The sequence below is a fragment of the Malurus melanocephalus genome, unplaced genomic scaffold (genome assembly GCF_030028575.1).
Source record: "Malurus melanocephalus ecotype Western Australia unplaced genomic scaffold, MMel_1.1 scaffold_71, whole genome shotgun sequence".
In the NCBI taxonomy this organism is placed as follows: Eukaryota; Metazoa; Chordata; class Aves; order Passeriformes; family Maluridae; genus Malurus; species Malurus melanocephalus.
The window spans coordinates 1403427-1422429 of NW_026623303.1; the positions used below are offsets into that span (position 1 = coordinate 1403427).

At 36.8% G+C, this 19003-nt stretch overlaps 1 protein-coding gene across 1 annotated transcript; it reads left to right on the forward strand.

Moving 5' to 3' along the window:
* The first annotated feature begins 555 nt into the window (after positions 1–555).
* On the forward strand, positions 556–16294 carry OCIAD1 (OCIA domain containing 1). Its single transcript, XM_057366778.1, has 8 exons — positions 556–642; positions 1949–2033; positions 5472–5525; positions 6012–6059; positions 9017–9146; positions 11278–11486; positions 12886–13035; positions 15871–16294. Exons 1-8 carry the CDS (start codon positions 598–600, stop codon positions 15906–15908), a joined length of 759 nt encoding a protein of 252 aa, XP_057222761.1. The 5' UTR covers positions 556–597; the 3' UTR covers positions 15909–16294.
* The last annotated feature ends 2709 nt before the right edge of the window (positions 16295–19003 follow it).

The following is a 19003-nucleotide window of genomic DNA, read 5'->3' on the forward strand; positions in this document are numbered from 1 at the left end:
AAGAGATGCATTCCCCAGGCACGTACAGGCATATCAGGCAGGATATGGTGAACTCAAGCCCCAGTACTTCTTGCTTACAAGAAAATGCCAAGGCATACATTGCACTATCAGAAACAAATTTTTATTTTTTTCCTCAGCCTTTTCTGATTTCTCATTAACTGCAGGCACCCGCTAAAGCTGTAATTTTCACGGCATTAGCTAGAAGCAAGCACATAGCTTCCCACTCTTCCAATTGAAGGCAATSCTAACCACCAAATTTATACCACTTTCAAGGTCAGAGTTGCCTACCAGACCCTGTCTCAGTCCTGATACAGAAAAGTATTTTTTTAAGCAACAGAGATAATTTTTTTTTTTAGGAAATTCTGACGACGCATCTTTAGCAAGCGGCTAACAAATTTGCGGGTACCATACGTACAGTTCGAGCTAGGCACGAACAGACAAAAGCTTTTTTCTACCCTTTGCCAAGAGCACGAGCAGGCCCCACTGCCAGCCCAACCCCGCCGGGATCGCACCGCCCTGCCGGGGGAGTGCCGGGTCACGCTCCGCGCACGCGCACTGGCCCCGTGCCGCCGCGCGCGCTTCCGGGTCACGGCGGCCATGGAGGCCGGGCAGGGACCCGGCCCCGGTGGCGACACGGTSCAGGTAACTGCGCTGGCTCGGCGTCACTGCCGCGGGGAAACCCGGCGGGGCTGGGGGCGGCTCTGCGGGGGTGCGAGGGAAAGGGGATTCCTGTCAGCCGCTCGGCCTCCCCTGCCCTGAGCTCCCTGCGGGGACGGTGCCCTTGAGGCCTCTCGGGGGCCGGGTGGGRGGTTCTGGCAGGAGGTAAGAAGGTGGTCATGTCTGACCGTGAGGCAGCAATGTGCTCACCTCCAGTGGCCTCCTGGCCTGTATCAGCARTGGTGTGGCCTGCAGGACCAGGGAAGTGACCATGCCCCTGTACTCGGCACTGGTGAGGCCGCACCTCAAGTGCTGCGTTCACCATTGGGCTCCTCAGTTCAGGAAGGACATTGAGGTCCTGGAGCGTGACTAGAGTAGGGCAACGGAGCTGCTGAATGGTCTGGAGTACAAGTCTTATGAGGAGTGGCTCGGGGCGTTTAACGTGGAGAAAGGGAGGCTCAGCGAGACCTTATCCCTGTCTACAACTGCCAGAAAGGATTTTGTAACCAGGTGGGGATCGGCCTCTTCTCCCAGGTAACCAGCGATATGACAAGAGAACATAGTATTAAGCTGCACCAGGGGAAGGTTGGCTTGGACATTAGAARGAATTTCTTCACAGAAGGAGTCATTAGATATTGGAATGAACGGTGGTGGAGTCACCGTCCCTGGTGGTATTTAAGGAAAGACTAGACATAGCACTTAGTGCCACTGTCTAGTTGGCAAGGTGGTGTTCAGTACTAGATGATCTAGAGGTCTTTTCCAACCTAATTGATTCCGTGATTCTCTGTTCCCCTGGTAAAAATGGCCTTCTAACAGCTGTCCTTCTGTCTGGCCGGTCTCTATCTGRCAGCACGGCTCTCACGGCGGGAGAGGCTCTGGAACCTCCACACAAACCTCTCACACGCTAGCGAAACAGCTGGTCAGCTCTCGCTAAATTGCATCCCTGTCATTGATACCTTGTGTCATTGAAATCCTGAGAAGTACTTGAAAAAGGCTCTTAATGAGCTGTCAGATTTCAGCTCTTTGGGAAGCTGGTTGAAGGGACCAAATCATGCTTTTCTCTAGTAAAAAGACTGAACTGAGTTGTGATCTGACTATGCATAAAGTATTTTCTGCCCTCTCATGTGATTTTTAGATGAACTGGATTTTTTAAATTATATATTTCATGTGACATAGACAAAAGGCACTACAGAAACTACAAGATGTGAGAGTTAGACGTTATGTTTTTTGATTGAAAAATGCTCAACTGTTTTTTCATCCATTCTTTTCTAATTTGTTTCCTCAATGAAAGAGGGAAATACCTAAGCCTTATGTTCCGACAGAGGAGGARAGAAGACTCCTCAAGGAGTGTGCTGAAGAGAGTTTCCGGTACAGAGGTAAGGTTGCTTTGCTGGTAGACTTGGCTGCTTCTCTTACACCTTTAGCTTTTGCTGTTACCTGCGGCATTGCGAAGGCCTGGGTCAGTATAGCACCAACAGTGCATTAACAAGCTTCACATGTTCTAGAACTGCATCTCAGTAAATGCTTGTCAATCTAGTGTTTATCTTTACTAAGAGTTTGCAGAACAGGAGTTTCATAAAAGGTGCATCATAATGTCTATGTTTCATGCTTTATAACAAGTTCTCTTAATATTTTAAGTTAATGTGTTTATTGAAAGTGTGAAAATAGATCCATTTAATGAGTCTCGTTTATATTACTAAATTTTCTCATTTGTTATTTCTTCATTGTTATTTTCAATTTTTATTGTTGTCTTTAGAATGCAAGAATAAAATAGTTTAACTTATAACCATTGCTTCTTATCTTTATAGAGACTTCTGAAGAGAACAGTATATAAGTAGTCGCTTGGTTCAACTTTTGGAGAAAATTGCTGTACCTGTACATAGCCAGATGTTTGGGCATAGTTTGTGTAATCCAAAGGTTCAATGCATACTTGTTTTTTGTATACCTGGTCACAAGGTTTGAACAAGCCTTCTGATGTAATGGTCACCTGTTGTTTTTTCACACACCAGTAGGTTATTCGTGATGCTGGTAGGTGGCTTGGCAAAAACCAGGACAGATGAAGAATTTAGCAGCTGGTTTGCTAATTTTAGCACACTGGGGCTCTGATTTCTCATGGAAGCCACTACTTTCAGGGGGAGTTCCTAAGACATTGTGATTCTGAATTAATGATTCAAAGTTCTGCTTTGTCATTCTCCATTGCTTTGGCATTCTCCTCATCCACTTTTACAYAAATACTTGGAAATCTTCAGCATATTTGCTAAAATGTAGCGATTTTCTGTATAATTTTATAAGTGAAAAGAGGCCAGGTCCATTAGTGGTACAATGATTTGTTATGGTTTATTGATAATTTCTCTTCTSGAAGACAAAGCGGGGAGAGAGTTGTTTGTTGTTCCTGAGCTGTTCTGCTGCTTGGCAGTGTAGCTCATTGCCCTGTGCATCTTTATACACTGAAGAAACAACATTTAGGTATTATTTGAAAGCCCTAAATTTGTTTCTTGAGTAATTTCTCTTTAGGGAGCTACAACAGTAACAGATTTTTTTTTTTCAGGGGTTGTGTACTGTGGTATTAYCTCGCTGGGAGAGCCTAAAGGCCATCACTGTATTCTGGTTCTCCTGTCTTCGTTTCCTTGTTCTGCATACACATACTAGACTGTTGTATTCACTGTATTAAATACGTATTGCTTGAACTCCCCTTTGCAAGAGGCTGCCTGTGTGACTGCCCCAAAATCCTCACTTTGTATTGTGTCCGTTTTTGTTATTCACTGGAGTTACTATAAATTTGTGTATTTTCAGTTTGTTTATTCAAATTTCAGACTGTAGCAAATTTTACCCATTCTTAGAAACCTTCTGTCTTTTGACATAGTTTCTCTTGACAGCTTCTGCTGCGAGTCATTTCACAACTCAGTTTAATATATGCTTTACTGGAGTTAGCAATTTGTAATCACATTATCATATCAGTTCTMACACACTTAAAAATTCGCACTACAATCTACAACTTTATCTTTCACCCTTTTAATCTCACCAATAAAATCAAATCAAATTGATACAATTTTTCCCCATGAAACCATTTTGACTGGGGTACATTATATTACCATCCTTACATGATAYTGAAATATCAGCCTTCCATTATTTTCCCTAGATTTATTTTGTTTCTGAAGCAGAAAAAGCACTTTTTGCYCATAGCACTGATACTTTCTGATTTATTAAGTTTGTTTTGTTGGTTTTTTTTAACTACAGTTGAAAAATTATTCATATTAATTTTTGTGTATGAATCTAATTTTCATTTCACTACTCTTTTAATTTTTAGTTACCATTTCTGGTCACTTATATACTCACATACTAGTGTAACCTGTCTTTGATATCTGGAATATTTGTTTTGGGCCTATAAATAATTTCAGACTTCTAAGGGTTAGACTGAAATMCTCTGTAATAAGTTCTTTTTAAGTATGTTTCTTAACACACTCTCCCTCCCCTTGGTTTTTTCTTCCTTTTRCAATTTTATTTCAAATCTGTGCTGTCATTCTATAGCTCAGAAAAATCTAGAACAGTAAATTTTGGAAAATCTAGGTCTGGAATCTCTAAAAGCATCAGATTTTTAATATCTAAGAGGTTGGAAGGTTTTATTCTCTATTTTGAAGTGTAATCTTCAAGGAGCCAGTAATTTTTCTTAAAAGTCACATCCAGTTCCATTTACTCTGAGATGCTGGTTGGAATCCTTACCTAGTTTACACCTGTCAGAATTTGTGAGGGAATAAAMTGTTAATTTATGAAGTATTCTTTAAGACTTTGCTCTCCAAAAATATCATTTGTCTTCATATATGAACTGAATTAGCAAACTGTGTGCCTCAAAACACTATAAGATTCTAGTGCTGTTGCAAAAATTTCTGTCCTAGAAGTCATTAAGCATTTTTGTAACATCTATATTTTCTGACATGCATGAAATTAAATTTCATTATGGCGTATCTAARTCTTTAATGTAAATAACTTTAGTCTTGTGTCATGTTCGTTATTTCCTTGTCCCTGTATCTTGTGCAGGGGTAGTGGTCTTTACAAATAGTTGCACAGTAATCTTCCCAATATAATAATTATTGCTTGAAATAAGCATTCCTTTTGTTTTTTGTGATCTCCAAATGCTCATTGCCGCCTAAAGTCTTCAATATAATAAAAATTGACATGAGCTGTTGATTGTGGTAGGCAGTGATGGTCTTCCATAATGTTGTCTTCTCTGCATTCCTGACCCTAACCCCAGGTTGTATAATTTGATATTTAAGCTACAGAAAAAGCTGCCCTGTTTTTTTATTTGCTGGTGAATAAAACATTACCTAATTTTAATGAATCTGATTTCTAGCTCTGTAGGAGTTAATCTTTCCCCATAGTTCTTATGTTAAAATGCCAAGAGTTGTGGTTATCAAAAATTTTTAGAGGCACTGGCCTCTGTATAACTTCCTTCCATCATGAAGAACTGTGTATGCCTCTCTAGCTTAAAATTCTGCACCTTTWTGCTGTAGCAGTTGTAGCTAGACCTGGAGTCTTGTCTGGAGAGCTTTATCCCATCTGATACTGGCTTTTGTATTTGAGGAAGCATGGAGTACAATGCAGGCAGTATGACTCATTAACTAGTACCACATAATTTGTAGTAGATCTTGAAAACTGGAATTGAGAACGTTGGATAGTTTATATACAATTTATATCCTTTTATTCTTATACAAATGAGCTTAGGAAAGCATAGCAACTCTTTTTTATTGCATATTTTGTTGAATGTGATTGAAAATACTGAAAATGGTATTTTAAGCAGCTTTTTTTCTTCTTTACAGCTTTTCCTTTGGCTGCAGTGAGCATGCTTGGTACTAGTGTCTTAATTAGGAAAGGTAAAGTGTAAAAATACWTCAGTTTCATTTGGATTTGCTCAGATGAAATATATTTCTGCTGTTAAGAAAGTTACTATGATAATATAATGTCGAATCAACTTTTAATTAAAAGAAGTTGAGACTGTAGGTACATGATTTACAGTTCCTCAACATAAAGAAGGAGCTGAATTTAAAATCACATTCATGTGCGTATTATGTTGTGTGACAAATGCAGTATCTCACTGATTATGAAACAATGTGTTCTTCAGTGTGCAGGAACATGGATTAAATACAGTTAAAGAGATAATCCCTAAATTTTAAAAATTTTATTGGGAATTCAGATGCTAGGGTTTTTTTTTTTATTTTTCTTTGTCATTAAGTGTAGAAGAGTAACCTGCTACCTACAAACATAACTATAGTTGAGGTTTTTCTATTAATTCTTAAGATCTGTTTACATATATTTTATGTAATATATATCCTAATATCTGATTTCATCTTCATTTTCAGGTGTTCTACGAGATAACTCAAGATTTGGTTCTTTTATTAAAGTTGCATGTAAGTAAAAGTTACAGATAAATTCAGCTTGTATTCATGCTTTATGTTGTGGAATCTCCCATGAGATGTAATTCCCCTGAGACTGGCTGGCTAATTCACTGTGACTCAAGTTGGCAGGGCTCCTTGAGGACCAGAGACACCAAACTCCCTAATCCTAAAAGAGCTACCTAAAACTAAACTCACTAAGCATGTTTTCTAGATGCTCCTTGGGCCCTAACAGGCTTGGTGCTGTGACTGCTTCCCTGGGGAGCCTGTTTCAGTGCCTGACAGCCCTCTCAGTGAAGAACTTTTTCCTAATGCCTAGTGTGAACTTCCCTGATTCAGCTTCTTGCCCCTTGCTGCACCAGAGAGAGGCGACCTTTCAGTACCTGGCTTGGAAAGAGAGAGATTTTATACAGCTGGATAGTGATAGGACAAGGGCCAGTGCTTTTAAACTAAAAGAGGAGACATAAAAGTTGTGTATGCCTCGTTCCTATAAGTGTTCAAGGCCAGGTTGGATGGGGCCTTGAGCAACCAGGTTTAGTGGGGGACATCCCTGCTTATGGCAGCAGAGTTAGATCATCTCTAAGGTCCCTTTGCAACCCAAGCCATTGTATGATTCGGTGATTTATTTACCCTCTGAATTTGTACTGCACATTTTGGACAACTTTTGTTTATAAGCTTTGTATAAAATTGCTTGATAAATGTAACATAATCATTTAAGATAAAAGCATTGTAAATAGATACTGTACAACCTTACTTTAAGTTACTTTGCCAGGGTCCACCCACCCCTCCCTTCCTAATTTGAAGGTCTTTATTCATGTRTCTCATGTGTCCCTTCCAGGCTATTTTAATTACTTTTTTTTCCCCTGGACATTATGTATGTACAATTGTAGGAAAACAGCAATTTCATGTGAATGATTTTTGGATTAAGTATAATCAAAAGTGAATTATTAAATTAATAAATTAACCTTTTCAATGTAATACAGGACAGTAAAACAGGAAGTTGCCATCTTGCCAATCTGTGCAGACACAGCCAGTTTACTTCAGTGGGAAGAGGGTAAACCCCATGATTTGTGGTCAAGGAAGTGTTGTTTAAGCAGATAAATGAATGTGAGAGACTAGGGCTCCCAGTTGTTTATGCAAAATTCTTCTTACTTTCTTTGAACAACGAACAATGGTATAACACAAACATTTCTAATAAATAATAGAACTGTTATTTCCCGATCATTCCTACACATTATGGCCACATTCTTCTTATTTAATATAACTATTTTTTTTAAATCAGGGGAAAAATAAAGTGCTGCTGGGCTGGCCAGAATGTTCTGCCTATAGGAATTACTATACTTTTCTCAGTAGTTTGCTAGGTACTCTGACAATTTACTGAAACTTCTAGTTAGTCATGGGTGATACACTACATTGACAGCATCTCCTTCAACACAGCACAGGGCTATTGGTCCTCTCTGACAAGGAAGGGGAAGATTCATATGTCTATATGTATTTTATGTTAGTCTGCATGGGACCTGGCCATGTCTAATCAGCTTCTGTAAGATCTCTATGTCACAATGAATACAGAAGAAGCAAAGAACAATATCTAATTTAGTGTTCTGACTTCAAAAATGTGGATCATCTGGCTGTTAGTTCTGTAACAAAATGAACCGAATACTGCAGCCAATAATTACTTTGAGTGAAACATCTAACATCTTCTGGAGAGACACTTCCCCTTTTTTGGCTAGAAGGCTTCAAGAAAAAGCGGCTTTCTCTGTGTAATTCATGCAAAAGATTAATTAGCTTTTCTGTTAAGCTTTATTTTGCTAAATATTTAGTTTGAATTCTTCTTAGGCAAATTTAAGGGTTTGTCATTTTTCTCTTGGCACATATTTATTGTTTTTGTGGTGGTTTTTTTTTTAACCTGCTAAACAACTAAATCCTTACGTTCCTAATTGTAAACTTCACTCATAGCTGTGGCTGTTGGCTGTTCTTCTCTTTTCCCTTGGGAAAGGACTTTTAACCTTCTTTTGAAAATAAGACATTACAATTTCAGTACCAGTACAGTAGGTTAGGGAAAAATCCCCTTTTATATTGATTCCCTGGCAATGTAATCTACAGTTGAGAATTGCAGGGGATTAACATTACTCATAATTAAGTCTTTCCTGACTTCAAGATAATTGAGACTCTTTAGTCTATATATTTAGGAAATACTCATTGCACATGAAAGAAGGGCCTAGTTATTTTGTCCTACAAAGTCAACACAAACCTGTTAATTCCAACATAATCCTTCATACTCCACGGATCCAATCATAAAACTTGAAGGAGCCAGTTGATGGAAATCATAAGTTTTAAGCCCAGAAAGAGTTATCTTGGTAATTTATTCTTATGTCCTGTGCAGAAGATGGAAATAGCTCATGCACTAAATTGAAGGCATTTGTCCAGTGATTGCAAGAGTTCAGCTAATTTGGTTGTTTGCCCTCTGGCAGCCAAAACATAGAATCCATTTCAGAAGATACTGAGCCTAATGCTGGGTTTATTTAGACCTCTCTTCATACTAGTGAAAGCCTTTCCAGGATCTGACTGTTCTGATGCATTAAATTATCAGAATTTACTGCCTGTGTTTATTTCTGACTGGTTTATCATCTTTGATAGTTAATTGTGATTTCTGGATCTTGAAAAGWAATTATGCAATTATTTTTCCTTTTTTTGGTCACCTTTCATTCATCAAGTACTAGCTGAAATCATCTGATGTTCCCACCATGTCTAAATCCTTGCTTTATGTCTCTGTTCAGCTGTTGCCCTTGGTTTTAGTACCCGTTGTCTGCAGAAGAAGCAAAGATGATTGCTGCATGATTTTGGTTTAGATCTAAACTGGTTTTCTTTKTTTTATTCAAGATACGATATGATTTATTTGCAATTATCATTTTAAAGCTATGTTGGACATTATAGTACAGCACATAAACCCATATTTTTTTCTTTTTAAAAAGTTGCTGGAATGTGTGGATACCTGGCTGGAAAGATATCCTACTTGCCAATCTGTAGCGAGAAATTTAAGAAACTGAAGGATTCCCCAATAGGAGATGTTCTACGACAAGCTCAGAGACATAGTTCACCTAAGTAAGAATTTAATTATCTTTCAAATTTAAAACATATTCTTGAATAGGGTATTTTAAACACTAACAGATCAATACTACTTTTGCAGCTTTCAAAGACCCTTGAGCTGCACCTTCCCTCATTCCCCATTACCTCAAATGAAGCTGTATTTGTATCAGTTGGCAAGCTATAAAATATGTATTTTGAACTCTTTATATACAACCTATCACTTTAAGGAGTAGAAAAAGAAACATTTTATTTAGCAAACTCTATTCCTTGTAAAATTAAGAGTGTTTCCCATGGAATTTACTTATAGTAGTGTGACAGCACAAGTTGACTCCTTAGTTTAGAAGTAAACTAAATTAACTGAAATAGTGTTACATGCTGGAAGTTTTTCCCATAGTTTAGTGTGATTGAAGTAGGAAAAGGGTGGAAATGATTTCAGTGTTTATCAAAGGAAAGAGCTCAGTAAACAATATCAGTGCAGGAAGAAGTATGGTGCTCAAACTTACTGCTGTTTGTTTAAATCCTTTACATCTGTAACAGCATTATGCTGTACATATGATAAACTCATCAGGTTCTTAAAACTATTTCCTGTTTTCTTCCAGAATGTTTTCTAATTCAACTGTTTTTTAATTGCAAACTGCTTTCAGAATATGTCACTTAAACCCTTGGTTCAAAACTGGGAGAATAGTGTTTGGATAGTGAGTAGTAATCCTCTTATTTATCTGCTGAGATTTGTTAAATGTTTATAAAGGATTTGCTTAAATTCTTAATTATATTATAAATTCAGATTTATGACAGGTTTTATGTTGTCTGCAGGATTTTATTCTGAAAAGTTTGGTTTTATGACATCAAAGCTATTTAGGAATTACCACTTCAGACACTTACTGTGTAGAATCAACTGAATTGGAGTTGGACTTACCCCTTCACCTCCCTCTAACTTCTAATAGGAAATTGTCATGCTCATTAACTATGTTTATATGAGAACTTGTTTAAGTACCATCATCTGCTGCACCAATGAATCCCTTCAACCATTAATTGCCCATTTGTAAAGTTTTATTTCCTAAGTGATAAATTATTTTTCTTTATTGAATGAATAATTTAAATTAATTTCAATTACATTATTATCCATACATGCTACCCTTTAAAGCCAGAAACAGAAATCATTCCTGGGCATTGTATGTCTACTAATTGATGTGCTTTGGTAATTTGATTTGCAGTTAAAAATTTGTAGGGAACTAAAAGATTAGGTAGTTCTTTAAAGCTGTATTTGCATATATTGTAAAAACATAATTGAGGCAATATAATGGCTTCGCTCTGTATATTTATTATGAAAATTAAACAAAGACTAACTCCTAAGTTTTTTCCATAGGAAACTAGAAGCTTAGCAAAAATTAAAAGTAAAAAATTAATAAATACTCTATAGATGTTCTAGTGGCACCAAGTGGTGGCATTCCTGATAGAGGGACCTGTTGCATAGTGACTTGCAAGGACACTCTAAGAATATAGCAAACACTTTAGAATATCTGGCACCTGTTTCCAGAGTATCCTTTATATGAAATTTCCTTTCTCTTCCACGACAATTAATATTTCCTCAGAATTCAGCAACTTGATTGATTTTCATGATTTAATTTCCCCAGGATGACTGTTCATTCTTCTTCTGTTGTTCAGTACTGATCAATTACAGCACCTTCTAATGATGAAGGGTTTTAAATAYCAAATTCATCCTAAAAGGCTTTTAAAATCAACCATAGTTCATACTACCAYTAGTTGCATGGGAACACCCTGTACTATTTGTGTTTGATGTGGAGTGTTTTTGTCTGAGGATTGCTTGGGGGAAAGGATTGTAACTTTTAGTCTTGTAAAGTGCAATATGCTTTGTCTCTTTTCTCTCCTCTTCTGGAGATTTTCAGGTATGAGCTAGCTAAGATTCTGTGAGGAATGGAAGAATATTGGAGAAGTGACCATAGAAATCTTTGCAATGCAAAGAAAGCACCCAAAACATCCCAAACCTTTTTTAAGATTATCAGTTGGAAACTAAACTGTTTAAAATGAAAGAAAATTTTCTTGAACTGCAAGTATTGTTACTMTTATACTTCAATTTTTAACTCTAGTATTTTTGTATTTAATATTTAGTTGTATTCTTTTGCAGCCGCTCCAGTCGGAAATCTGAATTTTCAGACACACCTTCTCAGTCATTTACTGAGTCGTCTTCTCCAGGGGCTGGRTTCTCAGTTCCTTCTGGCTATTCAGATGACTACAGCTCAACAGACAGAGGCCTCTCAAGTTATGAACCCATTCCATTCAGTGCTTCCCTGAATGAATCTTCACCTACAGGGATTACTGATTACACTGTTCAAGGTGAGTCTTAGTATTTAGTAGTTTGTACTGCAAAGATCTTGCCTTTCTTTTAGATACTGCTCTTACTAAACTATGTAAGAGCAGTATCTAAAAGATTCAGACACACATGGCACACRTGGCACAATATAGTGGTTTTGAATGAAAGAACTTACAAGAACTTACAAGAATTAMAAGAACTGTGTTTATAAAGAAGATGAATATAAATTTTACTTTGTGTTGTAACTGTAAAATAAATTTAGGGTTTTCTCATGTTTTCTAGCTCTAATTGCAAGTATAGATCCTGAATTAACTTATAAAGTGTAATCTGCCGTGGAACTAAACATGCCAAAAACTCAGCCTGACTGAAAGTTCTYGTTGACTGAAAGAAGGGTGAATATGCCATCCCTTCACTCTACTGAATGAACCACAGCCTACCAATTGCCTGCTGGCCCTTCCAGTGTGATTGCAGTTTCACCATCCTTTGGGCTGTAACTGTATACTGCTGTAACTCTCTGACAGTAAACTTTTTTAAAAGTTTTTTCATAATGTGACAAACATTTATGTCTCCTGGGAGCTGAATGGATATTGTGTTCTGTCTGCCAGCAGTCTGATTTTCTCACAGATAACTAAAGTGGTTTTTAAGTACCATGCAGCTGTTCCCCTCCTTCCAGTATGAACTGTCCTCAGCTATTGCAGGGGAAACACAGGATTCTGAATTCAGGTGTCTCTGGTACACAAAGGAGAAAGTTACTGTCAAATGCAGAGTTTTGTACTTTGAATTAGTTTGGATTTTTTTCAACTTCCTTATTAAAATTATTTATTTCATTTAAAAAGCCCATTTATGCAACTTGGTTATTATTATCTGAAAGTATCAAATGTAAATGTGTCAAGAAAATGGTTATTGCATTTTATCACATATATCCATAGTTTGTTAAGCCTTTATTATATAACCAAGGTTGTTTATTATAAATAAAGATAAAAGGATCAAACATTTATCAGGCAAGATATGATATTGTCCTAATTCTTTGAAAGCAGAATTTAAAGCCTTAATGCAAACTCTTGTACTTCACTTGGATTTCTCTTCAGAAGTCATATATATCTCAAATGTGTAATTACCATAAACTTTAGATAAAGTGACCAGAACTATTTTATCCATCAATTACCTTATGGTTGTTATAATTTCCATTTGGTAAAATGAAGAAAATTAATTAATTGTCAGTGTTTCAAAGCATTTTGACAAAATTAAAATGATAAAAGGAATGGATTACTTGAAGACCATATACATTCACTGTTGTATTTAGAACTGCAGCTGTCATGCTCCTTTTCATTTGGGAGCAGTAAGTGGTATTCTAGAATATATTTAAGCCAAATTTTGGGGTATTATGCCATATTTAGTATTTTCTGTTTGCTTTGTTTTCAGAACCTGCTCCAGTTCCAGAGGAAGGTCGTAAAAAAAAAGGCATCACATACGAGGAATTAAGGAATAAACACAGAGGGACATCTGATGTAATGCTATCACCAAAGGCAGAAACTCCAAGCAAGTTTTCACAGGAAAAGCCAGCTAAAGAAGGTAATATACTGATTTACAGAAATACTTGCTAAATTCAAATATTTGCCATAATGTTAAAAATGGTTGCAAATACAAAGCTTAATTCTTCATGCCTTTTAAGCAATTTATATTTAGAGTATCTGTAGGCATCTCATGGGTGATACATATGGTCTGCAGCTTCCTATTTCAGATTAATTATTTTTTCAAAAATTTTGGTAATCCAGTASAAAGTTGTAATTCCTTTTCTCTAGCCATATTGCTTGGTGCCAGACTGAAAAGCTCCTAAGTTTTGCTTGATTGAGTCTATTGAGCAACCTCTTTCAACAAAGGAATTCTCTGAGCTCAGAGCTATACCTCAGAGTTTTCGCTATGCGAGGGGGGATGTGTTTTAGATAGCATTGTTCTCTCAAAATAGAGCACATGGTTGATGATTTGAAGGGGAGGGTATTTATTTTTATGAATTGTTTCATGTGGAATTAGTGGATTTCTATAGAGGCATTGTTTGTAGAGGTTCATTTTCTACATTAAAACTCAGAGGAAGGAAACRGTATTTGGCAGCAATATTGAGATTTGTTTTCACAGTGCAAAAGAAAACTTCACAGAGCAAAATAAGAATGCAATGTCTTGAAGAATAAGATGCCATTCAGACAACTTTTTGACTCAATTTTTTGAAAAGGAGACACAAAAGCAATTCATAATTGCTTGCTTTAGAACCTTTTAAATTTCATGTGGCATCTGTGAAAACRATTGTAGCAAGAGGAATGTTTTACCATTTAGCACACTGCTGGACTGGTCACCTTGAATTGTTTGGGTTTKTGTGCAGTGCCCAGCCTTGTCAGCCATGTTGCAACAAGACTTGCAGGAATCGCTATTGTCTTCTTTTAGACATAACGGGTGGGAATAAGTATAGAGAAGAGTATTAAAGCATAAAATTCTGAATCAGTAATACTAAGCTTTGGAACAGTGTTGCTTAAGGGTGTCAGTTTATTTGATGCTTGTCARTTACTTTCTTCAGATCTATCTTAGGACAGATCTGCAGTCTTGAAAGAAAAATTATAAACAATTTTTGTGTAAAGATTTTAATCTTATGTCAAGGATAAAAGGCTTTTTGTCCTATGATGTGACTGTGCCAGATGAGACATGAAAAAATTATTGAAGCTGTGGTTTCAGATTGCTTTTAAATTCCATCAGCTGGCACTTCATGGATTTACACAATGTGCTTTTTCAGGATACTTCTCCACAAATKGAAAGCCTAGAAATGTCACTTGGAAACCATACACAAAAATGTTAAGCAGCATTCTGAAATTCTTGCTGTGTTCCACGGCAAATGTTGTGTCTGTGAAATGAGAATACGCATTTGTTACTTTATTTTTAGTTACTTGAGGTCTCTAAAAGACCTCTATAAAATGTKGATCAAATATTGCATTCTTTCTATWATATTTCTGTGTTCTGTTTGAAGGCTTTACTTGGGCTTTGAGAATAAAACTGAGCATGAATCTGTAAATAGACTTTTTAAAGTATCTCTTTGCATACTTTAAAAAATGAAAAAGAGTAAAGAGGTAATACAAAAATTCAGGAATGGTTTACACATGCAAGCACATTTAAATCTGCAGTTCAAGGATTACACTACGGGCTAAGATCCGTTTTAGCTTCTTATGTTATACTGGACATATTACTTGCTGTGTGCCTGTTCATACTTTCTGAGTCACTACCCCTTGGTTCATCCTCTTATTTCTGAGCCCCAAGCAAATAGGGGAGAGTGATTTCTGCCTTCCCTTGTAAAGACAGAAGGGAAACCAAACCACGTTTAAACTAGCTTTAAGCAATCCCTAACTTCCATCTGCCAGTGCCTTCTCCCTTCCTTGTAGCAGCACAAATACGTGCATCTGCATAGTGATCTAGACTGGCCCATTTTTCMGGGAATGAGTGCAGCCTGTTCAGCTGCCATGGTTAATAGAAATGGAAATCAAATTGTACTTTGAGAGAGCTTCTCATTGTTTCTCACTGCAGTATCAGTCACTCCAAAGAGATTTCAGGGCATTATGCTCAGTTTGCTGATAGCTCACTGAGACAAGGACCAGACATTTTGCTCTATTCCACTTATTCTGCCACATAGTTAGTGATACACAGCTTACTAATTAACTTGCAAGTAGATTTATAAAGGGGTGCCTGGCTAGTGCCAGCATTCCTACTGAATGAAATAGAGCCATTCTTAACCTTTTCAGTGATGGCAGTCAATTTACAGAGGACTTTGCAGATCACTTCCAAGAGAGCCTATTTTCACTTTCTGGTTGTTGTTCAGTTACAGTGACACACTTCTGAACAAAGCCATTAGACTAGTACCATGTTTTTTTCCCTCTCTGACTCACTTCTRTGGTAAAGGAAGCTGCCAAATAATAATTGTTGAGTAGTTTCCTAGAAGGGATTACTGATTTCTATTTGTTTGTCTTTAAACAGTGTTTTTAACTATCCGGAATCCATCCAACTGTGCACGTAATCAGATTATGTAGCCTCATTATTTATTGTAGCATTCCTTGCCTGTTTCCTCCAATTGTTTTTGTTTCATCCACATGTTACATTTATTTCAAAGTAATTACAAATTCTGTAGAGCAGAAATTAGCACAGTAGGCCTCTTGACTGAATATTAATTTGTAAGGTAAAATGATTAGCAAACTCTTCTCCCTATTTATTCAAAAGTAGCTTTAATTAGATGTCYGTTGTGCTGTGACTGACACTCTCCCCAAAATCACTTCAGATGATAGTGACTTTATTATACTTTTTTGCACTGTATATGATAAACTTTTGCAGTTAATTTATCACATGATTACTTATGTTTTTTTCTTTTCTTTTCTGTAGTTAAAGTAAATAAATATGGAGATACCTGGGATGAGTAAGAGTCAAATGAAGAACTGAAGAAAATTACCTCCTGTCAGCTAACTTAAACTTCATCTAGATTAGTCTTGAGTTTCGGCACCTTTGGTGTGCTCTGCCAGACACAGCTGTTAGTAAATGAGGAAAAAATCCTGACTTGCCAGAAGATTAAAAAATGTATTTATGCTTATTTTTTTTTTAATTTTGCATAAATGGAAAACAAGGCTATTGTGAGGTGTCACGACTATAAGCCATTTGTGTTGCTGTTTAAGAGTGAAAAGGGTAACTGGTAATATGACCGTATAGCAAAACCACATGTAAATAAATGCAATCCCGTGTATTGAGAAGTGGAGAATATCAGAATCTTCTCAAAATTTCAAGACTTGCATTAAAGGTACCTGTAAATTCACCTCTCACTTTGTTTTGTCTGAAAGTGATATGTTGGGAACTTGGAATTGTTGTCATGCTTTGTTTGTAATGTCAGGGATACTACTAAACTACTGAGGGGGGAAGGGCTGAGGAGCTGACCCAGACACAGAATCAACCATGACTCCTTCAAAACTGTTTCATGGTGCCACCTGTTTTTTTAGACTGATACTCTTGACTTAGCCACAATGGATTTCTACAGACAAGCATTTCTGAAGGAAATGATTGAATAAAACTGCAGGTATTGAAAGCAGCTACGTTTAAGTGCAGAAGGCTAAACCTGACAAACTTTGGTGAAAGCCTGAATGATGTTTTGTTATTGTTTGGCTCTGTATATTTGACCTTATTTCTCAATTTTTACAAGTCATGACAAAACCCCCATGTTTATGGAGAAGGCATGCCAATCAATGGAATATTTTGTTATTATTACCTGTAAGAAAAGAGCTACATTGGGAAAACTGTGAAGAATATTTCCTGGTATTTGTATCACCTGCTCTGTCTCAATCAAAATGTTGCTTTCATTTAGGGATTTTCATGTTCTCACCTCTGCAGTTTTGTGTCACAGCATTGTGTTTATTGGGGTGTTTGGGCTATAAGGGAGGACAAACCATTATGAAGTTGGTAGCATAAAAGCCTTCCTGACACCCTTGTTGGAGTTAAAAGCAACTTGCCTACCAATTCTCAAAGACCTTATTGATTTAGTGGACTTGCAGCAGAACAGCATAAATAAGTAGATAATTAGGAGGAAGTTGCAAATGGCTGAAATGAGGAGGAAAAAGAGGAGAAAGAGGAGAATGCTTAAAGAGCCAAATACTACTTAAAATAATCAAAACAGAAAGATTGTTTTCAAAAGAGCTAATCTTCTAAAAAAATTAATGTGCTAATTGGATAATCTTGAAGTTGTTTTAGAAATTTACCTTGTAGAGGATGCTTCTCATGGCTGTGATGAGCAAACTCTGAAAATACAGTCTGTCACAACTGCATTGCTGTGGTTTTCAGTGCGCAATTCCAAAGCTGATTAGCTTTACCATGAAAATATTCACAACGTTTCTTAGTTGTTAGTTAAGCAAGTAACAGGAGGCAAAAGATGGAGATGATAATACTGGAGCAGATTCCTATGATTCCCATAAAATGTCTTGCCTCACATTAATATTTTTGGGTGGACGAGCAGAGTGTTTTATATAAATCGGATTAAAATTTTTCTTCTTTTCTTAGAGGAGAAAATAAAAGGCATGTCAATTAATGTTGTTCTGCTTGAGGTAACATGTATGGATAGGATTTTTTTATTCAATTTAAAGCTTTCATTCTGTTTCATCTAGTTACTATCTCTCAGAGAACATACTTTTTTGGGGAACAAGTTTGGTTTGCCATCAATCAATTTAAAATTCTTTGGCTTTCATCACATCCTTGACATATATTAAATATAGGAGAGTTCACATTCATAGCTGTTAATTTAATAGAACACTAGGTACTGATGTTTTGTCAAAGTTGGGTCACATTCAGTTTGTTGTGACAACATGTATGTTGAGCCTGATTCACTAAACAGCCATGGGAATTCAATCTTCTTCCTTTCCTTTTCCTGCTCCATTAGTATCCCCTTGTTTCAGAGTGGGCCTTTACAGTCTCATGKTTTCATAGCAGCTCCCCAGTCACCAATGAGTACTTTGCTTATATGGTACTTTCATCACTTTTGGGAACTTTTAACTGAGTCCAAGTATGTTGGAGCTGGTGGCATGGTTGCTGTTGCTGGAAGCAATGAGACTAGATTTAAAGAACAATGGTTTTAAAAATACTTAAAGTTTTCCTATGAGCCATCATACTTGTATATTTGTCAATAACTGAGAATTAAGTCAGTGTTTTTGGTAAAGCTAAGTAAATTTTCTTCCTCAAAAATAACATTAAATAAATAACTCTTATACCTTAAATCAAACACCAGKAAAGGAATCTGAATACTTCATTATGGATGTTTCTTTAAAAAACCCTGTAAAATAACTGTTTTCACAATTTCTTAAAAATAAGCAGGTTAATTAAAAGGAGCTGGGTGGCATCATCCCCAAGTCTCCAAGTTAGTTACTAATGTGCATGAGCAGAGAGAGCAGAGTTGCAAAAATGTGCCTTAGCTATTTTATAGTTGCTAAAGATCCAGCAAAAATCCTGTTCCTGAATGCTTATGTGTTTCCCCAAATTAGTAGGCGTATTTGGAACCCCAAGTAAGTATTAATCTGACCTTTCTCATTTTTTTTTTCTGACTAAAGTTGTTTGGAACACAGCTACATGAAAGAGGAAAGTGTAAGTGAAAAGTTATTTGATTTGATTTGATTTGATTTGATTTGATTTGATTCGATTTTATTTGATTTGCTTAATGAAAGCTAAGCAGATTTGTGGAAACCTGGGGAAATCATTAATATTCCAGACTGAATCCACAATTTCCTTGCCTCCTTGACATTCAGGAAGAAATCTTCACTTGTCCACTCTTTGCTRGAAACTAAAAGTCCTTTTTGTTCTCCTCATGGTGTACTCTTGTTTGTGATCTGAGTGAGGGCCTTGCCCAGCTGTAGGAGGCATGTCCAGCTCARTTCCTTGGCTCGCACAAACACACCAGACCTGCCATAAGAAGGCTTTGTTTGCAGCCCAGTCTTCCTGATTCACAACCAGAATAAATTGTCTGTAATCTCTTACATGAAACAGRAGG